The sequence below is a fragment of the Carcharodon carcharias genome, chromosome 13, assembly GCF_017639515.1.
Source record: "Carcharodon carcharias isolate sCarCar2 chromosome 13, sCarCar2.pri, whole genome shotgun sequence".
In the NCBI taxonomy this organism is placed as follows: domain Eukaryota; kingdom Metazoa; phylum Chordata; class Chondrichthyes; order Lamniformes; family Lamnidae; genus Carcharodon; species Carcharodon carcharias.
The window spans coordinates 126,042,573-126,055,394 of NC_054479.1; the positions used below are offsets into that span (position 1 = coordinate 126,042,573).

Genomic DNA, 12,822 nt, shown 5'->3' on the forward strand with positions numbered 1-12,822 from the left:
TCAGTCTATTTCCAATTTCCAGTTCTTGGTCAATAGCTAAACAGGTTGGAGGACTTTATGTGCGTATCCAAGTATTTTTTTTAATGCGATGGGGGCTTCTGCCTCTACCATCCTCATAGACAGTGAGGTTCAGGCCACCATTCCATCTGGGTGAAAAAAATTCTCCTCAATTTTGAAAGAGTGAAAGACTTCCACTTTTGTTCTTTTTCTATCCTCTCCCCCACCTTCTACTTGCTTAAAACCAATTACATTTTTAACTTTTCCCAGTTCTTATGAAAGGTCATAGACTCAAAACTTTAACTTTGTTTCTCTTGCTCCATATGTGCTGCCTGACCTGCTCAGTATTTCCAGCATTTTCAGTGTTACATCAGATTTCCTTCATGTGCATTATTTTGTTTTTGACCTACAACACAGATTTGGTGAAGGGGATTTGGATGCTTGGACTATATCTCACATTAAAATACATTTATGTTGTACTTTTGCACAGAGCTTGTACAAAAAATACCAGGTCCAATTGGAAAGGATGCAGTCAGTCTACAAAAGGGAGCCATATTTTTGGAAGTGGACCATAACTTCCAAAGGTATAAAAAGGGAGACTGACATGTTTAACAGCATCCCTTGGTTACTGTGGTAATCTTGGGAGCATTCACATTAAAACCAATTTTACAGTTTTGCACTGTCAGTAGGTAGCTGCATCTGCCAACAGGGCAATCCAGGAAACGTTAGGATGTATAAACACTGTTTTGTCCATTATAATGAATGGACGATGCAGCGATGATTCCCCGACATCAGGCAAAGCTCCCAGCTGGCACTGCAAAGGTATAAATAACCCCCATCATGGGGAACTCCTGTCTCTCCACTACCATTACATTGTGAACTTTCCATTGCAGTGACACAATGAAATTGAAGATGCCAAGAAATAGGTGGGGGAAGAGACAGGCAAGAAGTTATGCTGTTCAAAACCTACATCAACTGTCCTAATATCTCCTTATGGACTTGGGCCAAAATTTTACATTAGTTGGGTGGGCCTGGGGGGAGCGGGTGGGGGCAGTCGGGGGGCCGACCGCCATGCGCGATTGGCTCCGCACCGCGATTTCATGCGTGGGTCGCGAGCGGTAGCGCTGAGCGCTATCTGTGCTGGCGGTGGGAGGAGGAAGAGTCAGGTCTGGCGCGCGAAAGAGCGCTTCAATCTCCAAGGCATGGAGCTGCCTCAGGGAGATTGAAGATTAAAAAAATAAAGGCATTAAAAATTTAATGAAACATGTCCCCTCACGTAAATGTGTCACATGAGATGGGACATGATTTTATTTTCAAAATAAAGGTTTTATTTAATTAGTGATAGCTTTAGGAAATCTCATCCCGCTCATGGATGAGGTTTCCTAAAAAACGTAAAAGGTCGCTTGGCCTTTTCGCCTACCCACCAATTGGCTGGACGTGCAGCGTAAATTCAACTTAATTACCTTGTTAATGGCCTTAATATGCCTTTCAATTATTACTGGGTGCGCAGCCGACTCTAGCGCGCGCCCACCGAATGAAATATCGCGTGAGTTTGTGATGAGATCGGGATGCACGCCCAATGTTAATTGCTCGGCATATTACGTTCCGGAGTGTCGGGCGTGCACTTGCACGCCAAATGTAACATTCAAGCCTTGGTGTCAGATTTGTTTGATAAAGCTCCTGTGATGTGCTTGGGATATATACATTAAAGGCACTACAATAAACACGAGTTGTTATTATTGTCTCTGGATGAGGGACACTGCACTACCAAACTGGACACAGATGCTTGCCAAAGCGTCATATTTCACTCTATATACATGCAGGTTCCCATGGAGTCTTGCTGCACAAAGGCAACTTCAGGAAAGCAATATAGTTAGCTAATAGGCCCCCAGACTCATGGGCTGCAGTACAGTAGTAGCTCTAAGCCACCAAACAGGGCTTCACTGACTTCATTTAAATAACTTTTTCCACAGCTCACATTGAAGGGATTGATGATGAATCTATTCTATCTTGCTCCATCTGGCAGAAGAAATTGTCCGTTTTTTGCTCAAGAACAAAGAGACCTTGGTGCAATTTACTATTTACCATTCTCCGTCGATGAACTTGGCGATACAGTAATCTCCACGTCGGGGTGTGTAGGAGCCCTCCATAGGTGGATGAGCCGCTATCTCACTCCTCATACTCTCCATCAATTTCTCCAGCTGAGTGCCTGCAAGCAAGGATAATTAGATTTAGATTTTCATACTGGCACCTTAATTAACACCTTGCCACAATTTTGCAGCACAACGAGAGTTCCACACAAGAAGTAATAGTGAGGAATGCTCAATGAATGAAATGTGAATCACACTGAGGAAGTGTTAAGGAACAACCCTGTTGCCAACATCATACAAACGGAATTAGTAAAAATATCTTGCTTCGAAAATTGTATTTCAACCATTTTTTGTTTGGAAATTGGAAACATTGTACATTTATTTATTTTGCAATCAAAATCAGCACAAGAAAATAAAAAACATCCACAATCCAGAGCATTTTGCACTGTGGTATTTTTAATTTAACTTCAAAATAAATATGTACAACTGCAAAACGGCTGAAAATATGATTGAGGAAGAGAGGGATGAGTCTGGAATCAGAAAGCTACGGCTTCAAATTGAAATGAAGGGTAAAGAGGCAGGCAGAATAAGTTTAGATATATTTCAGCAGAATAGTAGAAAAGGCTTGAGGGACTGAATGGCCTCCTCCTGTTCTAATGGTTCAGTGTGGCTTGGGCTGATAAGTGGCAAGTAAAATTTGTGCCACACAAGTTGGAGATGGTTATTGCCTGGCAAAAGAGAGAATCCAACCATTGCCCTTTGACATTCAATGGCATTACCATTGCTAAATCCCCCACTACCAACATCCTAGGGGTTACCATTGACCAGAAACTGAACTGGACTAGCTATATAAATACTGTGGCTACAAGAGCAGGTCAGAAGCTGGGAATTCTGCGGAGAGTAACTCACCTCCTGACTCCCCAAAGCCTGTCCACCATCTTCAAGGCACAAGTCAAGAGTGTGATGGAATACACTCCACTTGCCAAGTTGCAGCTCTACAATACTCAAGAAGCTCAACACCATATAGCACAAAACAGACCACTTAATTGGCACCCCATCCTCCACCTTCAACATTCACTTCCTCCACCAATGCAAGGACAAGGGCAGCAGGTGCATGGGAGCGCAACCACTGCAAGTTCCCTTCCAAGTCACACACCACCCTGACTTGGAACCATATTAACGTTCCTTCACTTTTGTTGCAACATAATTGTTACCTCTGTCGTCCTGGACAGGATCAGGCGGGGCATTGATGCCCCCTTCCCAATCAGATATACTGGTCTGATTTTTCTCTTACCTTGTCTAAGGATGCTGAGACTAACTGTGAGGTGCCAACTGCTGCCACAGCTGAGATCAGCTAACTCAAAATAAATCAATCATTGATTATGGGACCCAACGGTTTGCATGGCTTGATAGCACAAAATGCCTTTACTCATCAGGAAAATCACAATGCCTGTGATTTATGAATCAAATTAATTTGTTCTGAGCTTAGAATTTTTTTAATACAAAGACAATTTTATTAACCAAAGTTGGAATTGAGAATGAAGATGCTGGCAGAACATTTCTTATTGATCAGTGGCAGTTTTCTGTAAGTTCCAAACTCATCTACTTTACTCCAACAGCTAAGAATATATCCAACAAAACCAAAAAAAGCGCCAAATACTTTCACTATAAGCCGAGAGTCACTTTTCCTCTATAGCTGGGGTACAAATTTAAAACCCAGGCTGTGTTTAAAGACCCTGTGTTCATATGCAATGATAGATTTAAATGAGGAAAGATGGGAGGAAGTTCAAGTGGAGCATAGATGTAAACTTGAACTGGTTGGGCTGAATGGCCTGTTTAGGTGCATTATTTCCTATATAATGGCTTTGGTGAGACTACACCTGGATTACTGAGTGTCATTGTGGTCTCTATTTATAAGGAAGGATATACTTATGTGGGAGGTTGTACAGGAAAGGTTCACTAAATTGGTTCTTAGGGCAAGAGGGTTTTTCTCTGATGAGAAGCTGAGTAAAATGGGTCTATGCTCTCTGGAGTTTTGGAGAATGAGAAGTGATCTCACTGAACCATACACGATTCTGAAGGGGGTTGACAGGGCAGACACTGAGAGGCTGTTTACTCTGGCTGGGGAACCTAAAACAGAGGCACAGCCTGAGGATAAGAGGTCAATTATTTAGGACCATGATTAGGAAAAATTTCTTCACTCAGATCGTTGTGAATCTTTGGAATTTTCTACCCCGGGGGGTTGTGAATCCTCCACTGTTGAGTATATTTAAGGCTGAAATGGTCAGCTTTTTGATCCTTCAGGGTTTCAAGGGATATGGGGAGTGGGTGGGAAAGTGGAGCTGAGGCAAAGATTAGCCTTGGTCGTATTGGACGGCAGAGCAAGCTTGAGGGGCCCTGTGGTTTACTCCAGCTCCTATTTCTAATGTTATCATGGTTTGGGATTGACGATTCATTTTGCCTATAATAAAAATTAATTCAAAAACCTTAAAAACTCCAGTAATATCTGTCTGCACATCATGAGACAATCAGAAAGTGGTGAACAAAATGGACCTTTATTTTAGTAAAAAGACTTCTGGTATTCTTTTGACTCTTGAAAATTTCTGTATTGTTCATTTGAAACCAGGATCTAGAATCAGCCTAGAACAGGTCTGCTAGGAGGACAGGGAAAAAAAAAAATCAATCATTGCCAGACTATCCCATGCTGGAGGTTCAGGTCATAGGGCTGGTGGCAAATCACACAACAGGCTTTTCCGACGGGAGGGGAAAACAATGCCTTAAAGCACCAACTCCTTCTCATCAGCCCAATGCCAGTGTCCCAAAATAGCCTGAAAGCTATACACTTTCATTCCCTGCAGAGCCTTGAAGATAGCTTTTCCAATTTTATTCCTGTTGCTCCATTAAAGGAAAAACATGTCATATGCAGAAAGGGAAGCCTTGCCTAGTTAGCAGTCCTCCTCTACAATGACAATTGCTGGCTCGGTGACAGCTGCCTACAGCACTATGGGGATGCATACATCCAGACTGTTCTATTTAATGCATCCTATAATGCCTTTATAATGAGGTGTTAATGGGGCTCTGACACACGCACGCACCCATTCACTCATTTCCCTTCACACTACAGGCTCTATTCTCTTTCCTGTATTAGGATTTAGGTAATGTGCAGACTTTTAAGCTTGTGAAGGGTGAAGGCTCTTCCAGGCAATCGAGGCTTTAGAGTGGGACTTGAACCCATAACCTTCTAATTCAGGGGCAAGAGAGCTACCCACTGAGTTATGGCCGCTAAGTAATAATATTAGGGTTTGTATACTAAAACTGTCATTGCAGTATGGGTGATGATATTGCTGCGTGTTAGAAAACTTGTTTGCCCCTAAAGTGAGGTGTCTTAATTGCCATAATACTGCCCATGAAATTTAGATAACTTGGTCCTATTTGCATTTCAAATTCATATTCACTGGTTTGTGCTGTTTGAACATTCTGGGCCTGAATTGCTGTATGGAGCTTTTCTTAGAGTCGTTGCCTCCAGATAAATCTTAAATCAAAACACCAAAATCTGTTAGTATCAGCAATTGAGATATAAGGGAAATAATGGAAGCAGGGATTTGCACTTTTCTATAGTCCCTGAGGCAACAGTGAAAATATATAAAAAATCTCAAACATTCCCGCTACAAAATAAGCAAAATTCACAGCTGTAACATAGGTAGGTATCTTCGTACTGACAATCTTTGATGAATACAGGTGCTGCAGGGAAGAAATTCCGCTATTGATCTTGCAGAGCAAAAGTGCTATAACATATGTCTTGTTGTAAAAAGCATCTTTTGAGATCATTGCAATCAAATTCTTTCTCCTAGTTTTGAAAGATCTGTATTGTAGCACAACTGTTACAGTTCTGTCCAGCCTAAAGCTCTGTACTGAAACATTAACCCGCCTTCCTTTGTGAGGAAATTACTCAAGTCTATAATTAAGGATAGAGTGAACAACTTGAAAATTTTCAGCAGATTAGAGGGCATCTGAATGGATTTATAGAGGGTAGGTCATGCTTAACAAATCTGATCGAATTTTTTGAAGAGTTGACTAAAGTAGTAGACAGGGAAATGTCAATGGATGTTACTTATATGGACTTCTGGGAGGCACGTGATAAAAGTCCCTCAGAAGAGACTGTTAGTTAAAGCTGAAACCTGTGGAATGAAGTCAAATCATTGAGCTAGTTAAAAAGTTGGAGGCAAGTGAGAGTAGGGATAATGGACAGGTACGCCAATAGGCAGAGTGTGACTAGTGGTGTCCCACAGGGACTTGCGTGTTTATTAATGACATAAACGATAAGATTAAGCACCTCATTGCCAAGCTGGCTGATGAAACAAAGATAGTTGCATTGTAAGCAGTGTAAATGAAAGCATAAAATTTCAAATAAATTGGCAAAACTGTGGCAAGTGGATTTTTATGTAAGCAAGTGTGAGGTCATCCATATTAGATATAAAAGGAGAGACCAGAATACTTTCTAAATGATGATAAGCTAGAAACAATGAAGGTCCAAAGAAACTTAGGAGTCCATACACATTGATTATTAAAATGTTACGAACAGATACAGAAAATAATTGAAAAGGCTAATGGAACTACGACCTTTATATGGGAGGACAAGAATATAAGGGGAGAGAGGCTATGCTATGGCTATCCGAAGCCCTGGTTAGATCACACCTGGGAGTGCTCTGAGTAGTTCTAGGCACCATATCTACGGAAGGATATGCTGATCTATGACCAGAATGATACGTGGATCAAATTACAAGGAGAGGTTACACAAGCTAGGGCTATATTTTCTGGTATCTATAAGGTAAAGGGTGATTTGATCAACATTTTCAAGTATAATAGGGAACAGGTAAGATGGATAAAAGCAACTATTTCTGTTAGTTGTGGAACTTAGGGCAAGAGGACTTGGTCTAAAACTTAGAGCCAGGCCTTTCAGGAGTGAACTAAGGAAATACTTTCACACATAAAGGGTGTCAGACTGTTGGAATTCCCTTCTGCAAATAAAAGTTGGTAAATTGTTAATTTTAAAATATGATTAATAGAATCAAGGTACTAATGGATATGTGGTAAATATTGAGTTAGGCCACAGATCAGCCATGATCTTACTGAATGGCAGAACAGGCTCGAGGGCTAAATGGCCCATTCCTTATCCTATGTTCAGATGCTAAGTGACCTGCTGATTACCACCTGTGCTTGGTTTCTATAATAAGCTGGCTTTCTGCTTCTTGGGTTCAACTGATTACTCTGCACCATCTCCCAGCTGATTGAGCAATGTTGAAATAATGATAGATAAAAATTTTGAGATCCTCCAAAGTGTGAGAAAAGAATGATATCCTGGGGTTGTTATTTGTACTGGATTTAATAAATTGCCTGTTCCTGTGGGTTTGGATTTAACACAGCTGGTCTAGTGAGGTAAGTAAAGTTAAATTGTTTGCTCTAGCTTTTATTTTGATGGAAAAACCAAAATGAACTCTTAAATATACCAGATATCAGCCCATTAAAAATCAGCAGAATTAGATAGCGAAAACAGAAGAACTGAATTGAAAGAATTATTTCCCTTTTAGGCAGTTAATGTCAGCATCAAATGCACCTAAGGTACAGCATGAGCTAGATAAAGATTAAAGCTCCCTCTACATTTTTCTATCAAACACTCCTAGGCCAGGCACAAAGCAGGTGAGATACAGGGTAAACTTCTCTCTATGCTGTTGCATGCTCCCAGAGCAGGTACAGCATTGGTTAAACAGTAAAGTTCCCTTGGCACTGTCCCATCAAATACTCTCAGATCAGGTACTGCAAGGGCTTCAAGCTGTCCCTACACTGCCCCATCAAACTGAATTGGGATCTCCTGTTTTCCCAGTGCATGTTAAAGTGCTAGGCAATGACATGTTTGGGTGATATCTTATCCCACTGGAGACAAGTTCATAGCTCTGATCTTTACTCAGATTGTAGAGATGGCTTGGAATCTTGGAGTGCAGAAGCCCCAACTCAGATTTTGATGTGCAAAACCCCACCTAAGAAATTGACAGAGATGTACACACACAAACATGCAAGCTCACCACTCGGCCAAAGCTGCAAACAATGTAAATCAAAAAAAAGGATTACATTCATCTATCTCAGAACTTCAGATGAAATGTCGCGTCCCTTGGTCTACCAAAAAGACTGGTGCTGTTATACAGATGCGTGTCATGCGGCCAGTTTCAAATTGCAGAGTAGAAAGGTTTCATTTTCGGAGTTCAGCGTGAGTGAGCTGCTCAATATCCTATTGTCAATGTACAAGGTAGCATGCATAAATGAGCTAGACTGCAAGCCTGAATGACAATCTTAATTGATTTTCAATGTAATTATTAGCGCAATCAGGGTTGTTTAGCAGGTGTTGTCTAAATGCTTGTTGGACTTGTGCAAGAGTAACAAGCTACCAGTGGTATTTATGATAGGATTCATCCTCATGGCTTACTGTGTCCATGTATGTATGGGCTGCCCAATACACACACAAGTGACGTCCTGTTACGCCTTACCTCATCCATGACTGGTTTCGCACCACATGAATTCACCAAATGGTTCGGTGAATTGCTACAACTAGTTCTGAGTAAGCTTTCCACATACACGGTGAAGGACTCCTTCACCTTTGTGAAGACCATACAGGACTTGCATATCAATAGCAATGCCGTGTCCATGTGCTCATTTGACATTGCTAGCCTATTCACCAACATACTGCTCAAGGAAGCCGTAAACATTTGCACTGTGTCACTGTATTATGGTGATCTAGATGCACCATCAAGATCTGAATTTTTATTCAGTGAACTTATGAATTCAGCAACTTGTGCGGTTGAGTTCAATTTTAATGACACTACCTTTACCCAAATAGGTGGTGTTGCCATGGGATCTCCTCTAGATCCAGTTCTTACACACATCTTTGTCGGTTTCCATGAGAAATGTATCTTTTATGGTATGACACTGGACATCTTACCCCTTGCATATTTCCGATATCTAGATGATACATTCGCTATATTTGAATCTGCAGGTGCGTGCAAGAACTTCCTTACATACCTTAATGGGTTTCACCCTGTGCTCAAATTCACCTTTGAAATGGAGTAGTTAAACAAGCTCCCTTTCCTCAACGTGCGAGTTGAGAGACCTGTTAATGGGTTCTCTACTACTGCCTACCTTCACCGGTCAATATATGTATTGGGATTCCGACAGTTCCACGCGCTATAAGATTGGCTTTATCAGCAACCTCGTAAATCGGGTCCGAGCAGGCTATACTAGACCTGGTATTGTGCAACGAGATAGGATTAACTGATGACCTCCTAGTGAAGGCACCCCGTGGAAGCAGCGATCATAATATGATTGAATTTTACATTCATTTTGCAGGAGAAATGAGTGCGTCTAAGATTGGTATTTTAAACTTAAGGACAATTATGAGGGCACGAAAGCAGAGCTAGCTGAAGTGAACTGGCAAATAAGGTTAAGGGATATGTCAATATAAGTTCAGTGGCAGACCTTTAAAGGGATATTTCAGAATACACAGAATATATACATTCCAATGAGAAAAAAAATCTAAGGGGAGGGCCTACCATCTATGGTTAACTAAAAATAGTTGAAGACAGTATCAAACAAAGAAAAAACATATAATTACGCAAAGGGTTGCAGGTCATAAGATTGGAAAGAATATAAAGGACAGCAAAGAATGACAAAATGATTTTTAAAAATTCATTAATCAGGAGAAAAAAATTAAGGTATGAGACAAAGCTGGCTAGTAACATTGAGGCGGATGGTAAGAATTTATATAGATATTTAAATAAGAGTTAACAAAGCAAGCGCTGGTCCTGTGGAGAGTATGTCTGGAGAATTGATAATGTAAAGCAGGGAGATAGCAGATGAATTAAGCAGGTATTTTGCTTCGGTCTTCATTATAGAGGACACAAGTAACATCCCAGAAATAGCTGTAAAGCAGGAAATGGAAGGGAGGAACTCGGGGAAATTACAGTCACCGGGGGAAGTGGTATTGAGCAAATTGTTGGGGCTGTGGGGCTGACAAATCTCCAGGTCTGGATGCACTTCATCCTAAGGTCTTGAAAGAAGTGGCTAGTGAGATAGTTGATGCACTGTTTTAATTTTCAAAAATTTCCTAGATTCAGGGAAGATTCCATTAGATTGAAAAATAGCAAATATCATTCCTTTATTCAAAAAGGGAGGGAGACAGAAAGCAGGAAACTATAGGTCAGTTAGCCTAACGTCTGTCATAGGGAAAATATTAGAAGCCGTTATTAAAGATATTATAGCAGGGCACTAAAAAAAGAATCAAGGCAGAGTCACGAAAGTTTTGAAAAAGGAAAATTGTGTTTAACCAATTTATTGGAGTTCTTTGAAGTAGTTGCATGTGCTGTGGATAAAGGTGGATGTTTCGTTCTTAGATTTCCAGAAGGCATTTGATAAAGGGCCACATCAAAAGTTATTGTAAAAAATAAAAGCTCATGGTATAGGGGCTATCATATTGGCATGGATAGAAGATTGGCTAGCTAACAGGAAGCAGAGTTGGCATAAATAGGTCTTTTTCTGGTTGGCAGGATGTGACAAGTGGTGTGCCACTGGGATCAGTGTTGGGGCCTCATCTTTTTACAATTTATATAAATGACTTGGATGAAGGGACCGAAGGAATGGTTGTTAAATTTGCTGATGACACAAAGATAGGGAGGAAAGTAAATTGTGAAGAGGACGCAAGGAGGCTACAAAGTGACATAGGTAGGTTAGGTGAGATGGCAAAGATCTGGCAGATGAAGAATAATGTGGGCAAATGTGAAATCGCCCATTTTGGCAGCAAGAATAGAAATGAAGTTTATTATCTAAATGGTGAGAGATTGCAGAACTCTGAGATTCAGAAGGACCTAGTGTCCTAGTGCATGAATCACAAAAAGGTTAGTATGTAGGTACAGCAGGTAATTAGGAAAGCTAAGGGAATGTTATCATTGTGAGGGTGATTGATTATGTAAGTAGGGAGGTTATGCTTCAGTTGTACAGGGCATCTGGAGTACCGTGTACAGTACTGGTCTCCTTATTTAAAGAAAGATGTAAATGTGTTGAAAGCAGTTCAGAGAAGGTTTACTAGACTAATTACAGGAATGGTGGGTTGTCCTGTGAGGAAAGACTGGACAGGTTAGGCTTGTATCCACTGGAATTTAGAAGGGTAAGAGGCGACTTAATTGAAACCTTTAAGGTCCTGAAGGGTCTTGTCAGGGTGGATGTGGAGAGGATGTTTCCTCTTGTGGGAGAATCTAGAACTCAGGGTCACCGTTTAAAAATGTGTTGCTCCTTTAAGGCAGAGATGAGGAGAGTTTTTTTCTCTCGGGGGTTGAGTGTCTTTGGAACTCTCTTCCTCAAAAGGCTGTGGAAGCAGAGTCTTTTAATATGTTTAAGGTAGAGCTAGATAGGTTCTTGATTAACAAGGGGGGGGTGGTGAAAGGTTATCGGGGTAGGCAGGAATGCGGAGCTGAGGTTACAATCAGATCAGCCATGATCTTATTGTATGGCAGAGCAGGCTCGAGGGGCCTTTTCCTGGTCCAAATTCTTATGGTTGTTACAGTTGCTAATTTCTTGTTAGCTATCCTGATGAATGCAAGACAAAAAGCTTTGATAGCATGTCTCTTTTTTTCAGCAATAGACAAGATTTGACTCTGATGAAGCTGTCAGGTAGGTGGATGGAATCTGTTCACTTTTGACGTATAGTCAGCAAACAGGTGCACACCTTCTTAAACAATACACAGGATGTCATTACAAAATGACAGCAGCATTGAATCATCATAAATTATTCCTGAGTTTCACTGTCAGCAGTGTCATGCTTGCATTCTGCCTAGTTGGGCACCCACATTTTGACGGTGGCCACTTTCGATTGCTCATGCTGAGCATTGCCACACTCAGAAATTAAATTAAACCAGTTTCCAGATTTAATGGACAAACTCTGCAGCTAGAACTCTTTTATCCTTCTTTATCCTGTCAAGGTTCTACCCATCCCACATCTTGCTTCAGTATGATTTCATGATCGTCACTTGCATTGTGGTCACATGTACAGTCAGTCAATTTTAATGTGCTAGTTGAGCCATCGAGCATTCAATGGTTATTCAATTATGGAAGGCATCACAGCTGAATTCAAACTCGTCTTCCCCTTACATCCAATTTACAGCAGGAGTTAATCTACATCAGTCATGAAAGACAGAACCTGGCTGGCTGGCACCTCCTCAACTCACAGGTCACAAGGCCAATTGAACTGATAACCTTCAGATTGTTGTTAAAGCCCCTGATTCACTAATGCCTTTTAGGTAAGGAAATCAGGTGAACCTACAATCTGGACTTTGTGATTCCAGTCCCAAATTAACGGGGCTGACTCTTAAATGCCCTCTGAAATGATCGAGTATCCTCTATTGCATCAAACTGCTACAAAGAATGACAACAACATTTTGCAGCAATTCAAGACAACAACCCACCACCTTAAGGCAGCAACAAATGCCAGCCTTGCCAGTGATGCCCACATCCAGTGAATGAATTAAAAATAATTGAGATCAAATAACTCTGTACAAAGTCCGCCATGCACCTGGGACTTTCTTGCTTAGTCATCTTATGAACAACAGTTACATTTATAAAGCATTTTAATTTAAAAAAAAAATTATTCACTGAGTGTGGGCGTCTCTGGAAACGCCAGCTTTTTTGCCAATCCCTA

General features: G+C 40.9%; 1 protein-coding gene across 1 annotated transcript in view; it reads right to left on the reverse strand.

Moving 5' to 3' along the window:
- The window catches only part of snd1 (staphylococcal nuclease and tudor domain containing 1), a 946,160-nt gene that overhangs the window by 95,168 nt on the left and 838,170 nt on the right, over positions 1–12,822 (reverse strand). The window contains exon 19 of the mRNA XM_041202041.1: positions 2,083–2,206. Within this exon, the coding sequence (XP_041057975.1) occupies positions 2,083–2,206 (124 nt within the window). The remainder of the gene's footprint in view (positions 1–2,082; positions 2,207–12,822) is intronic.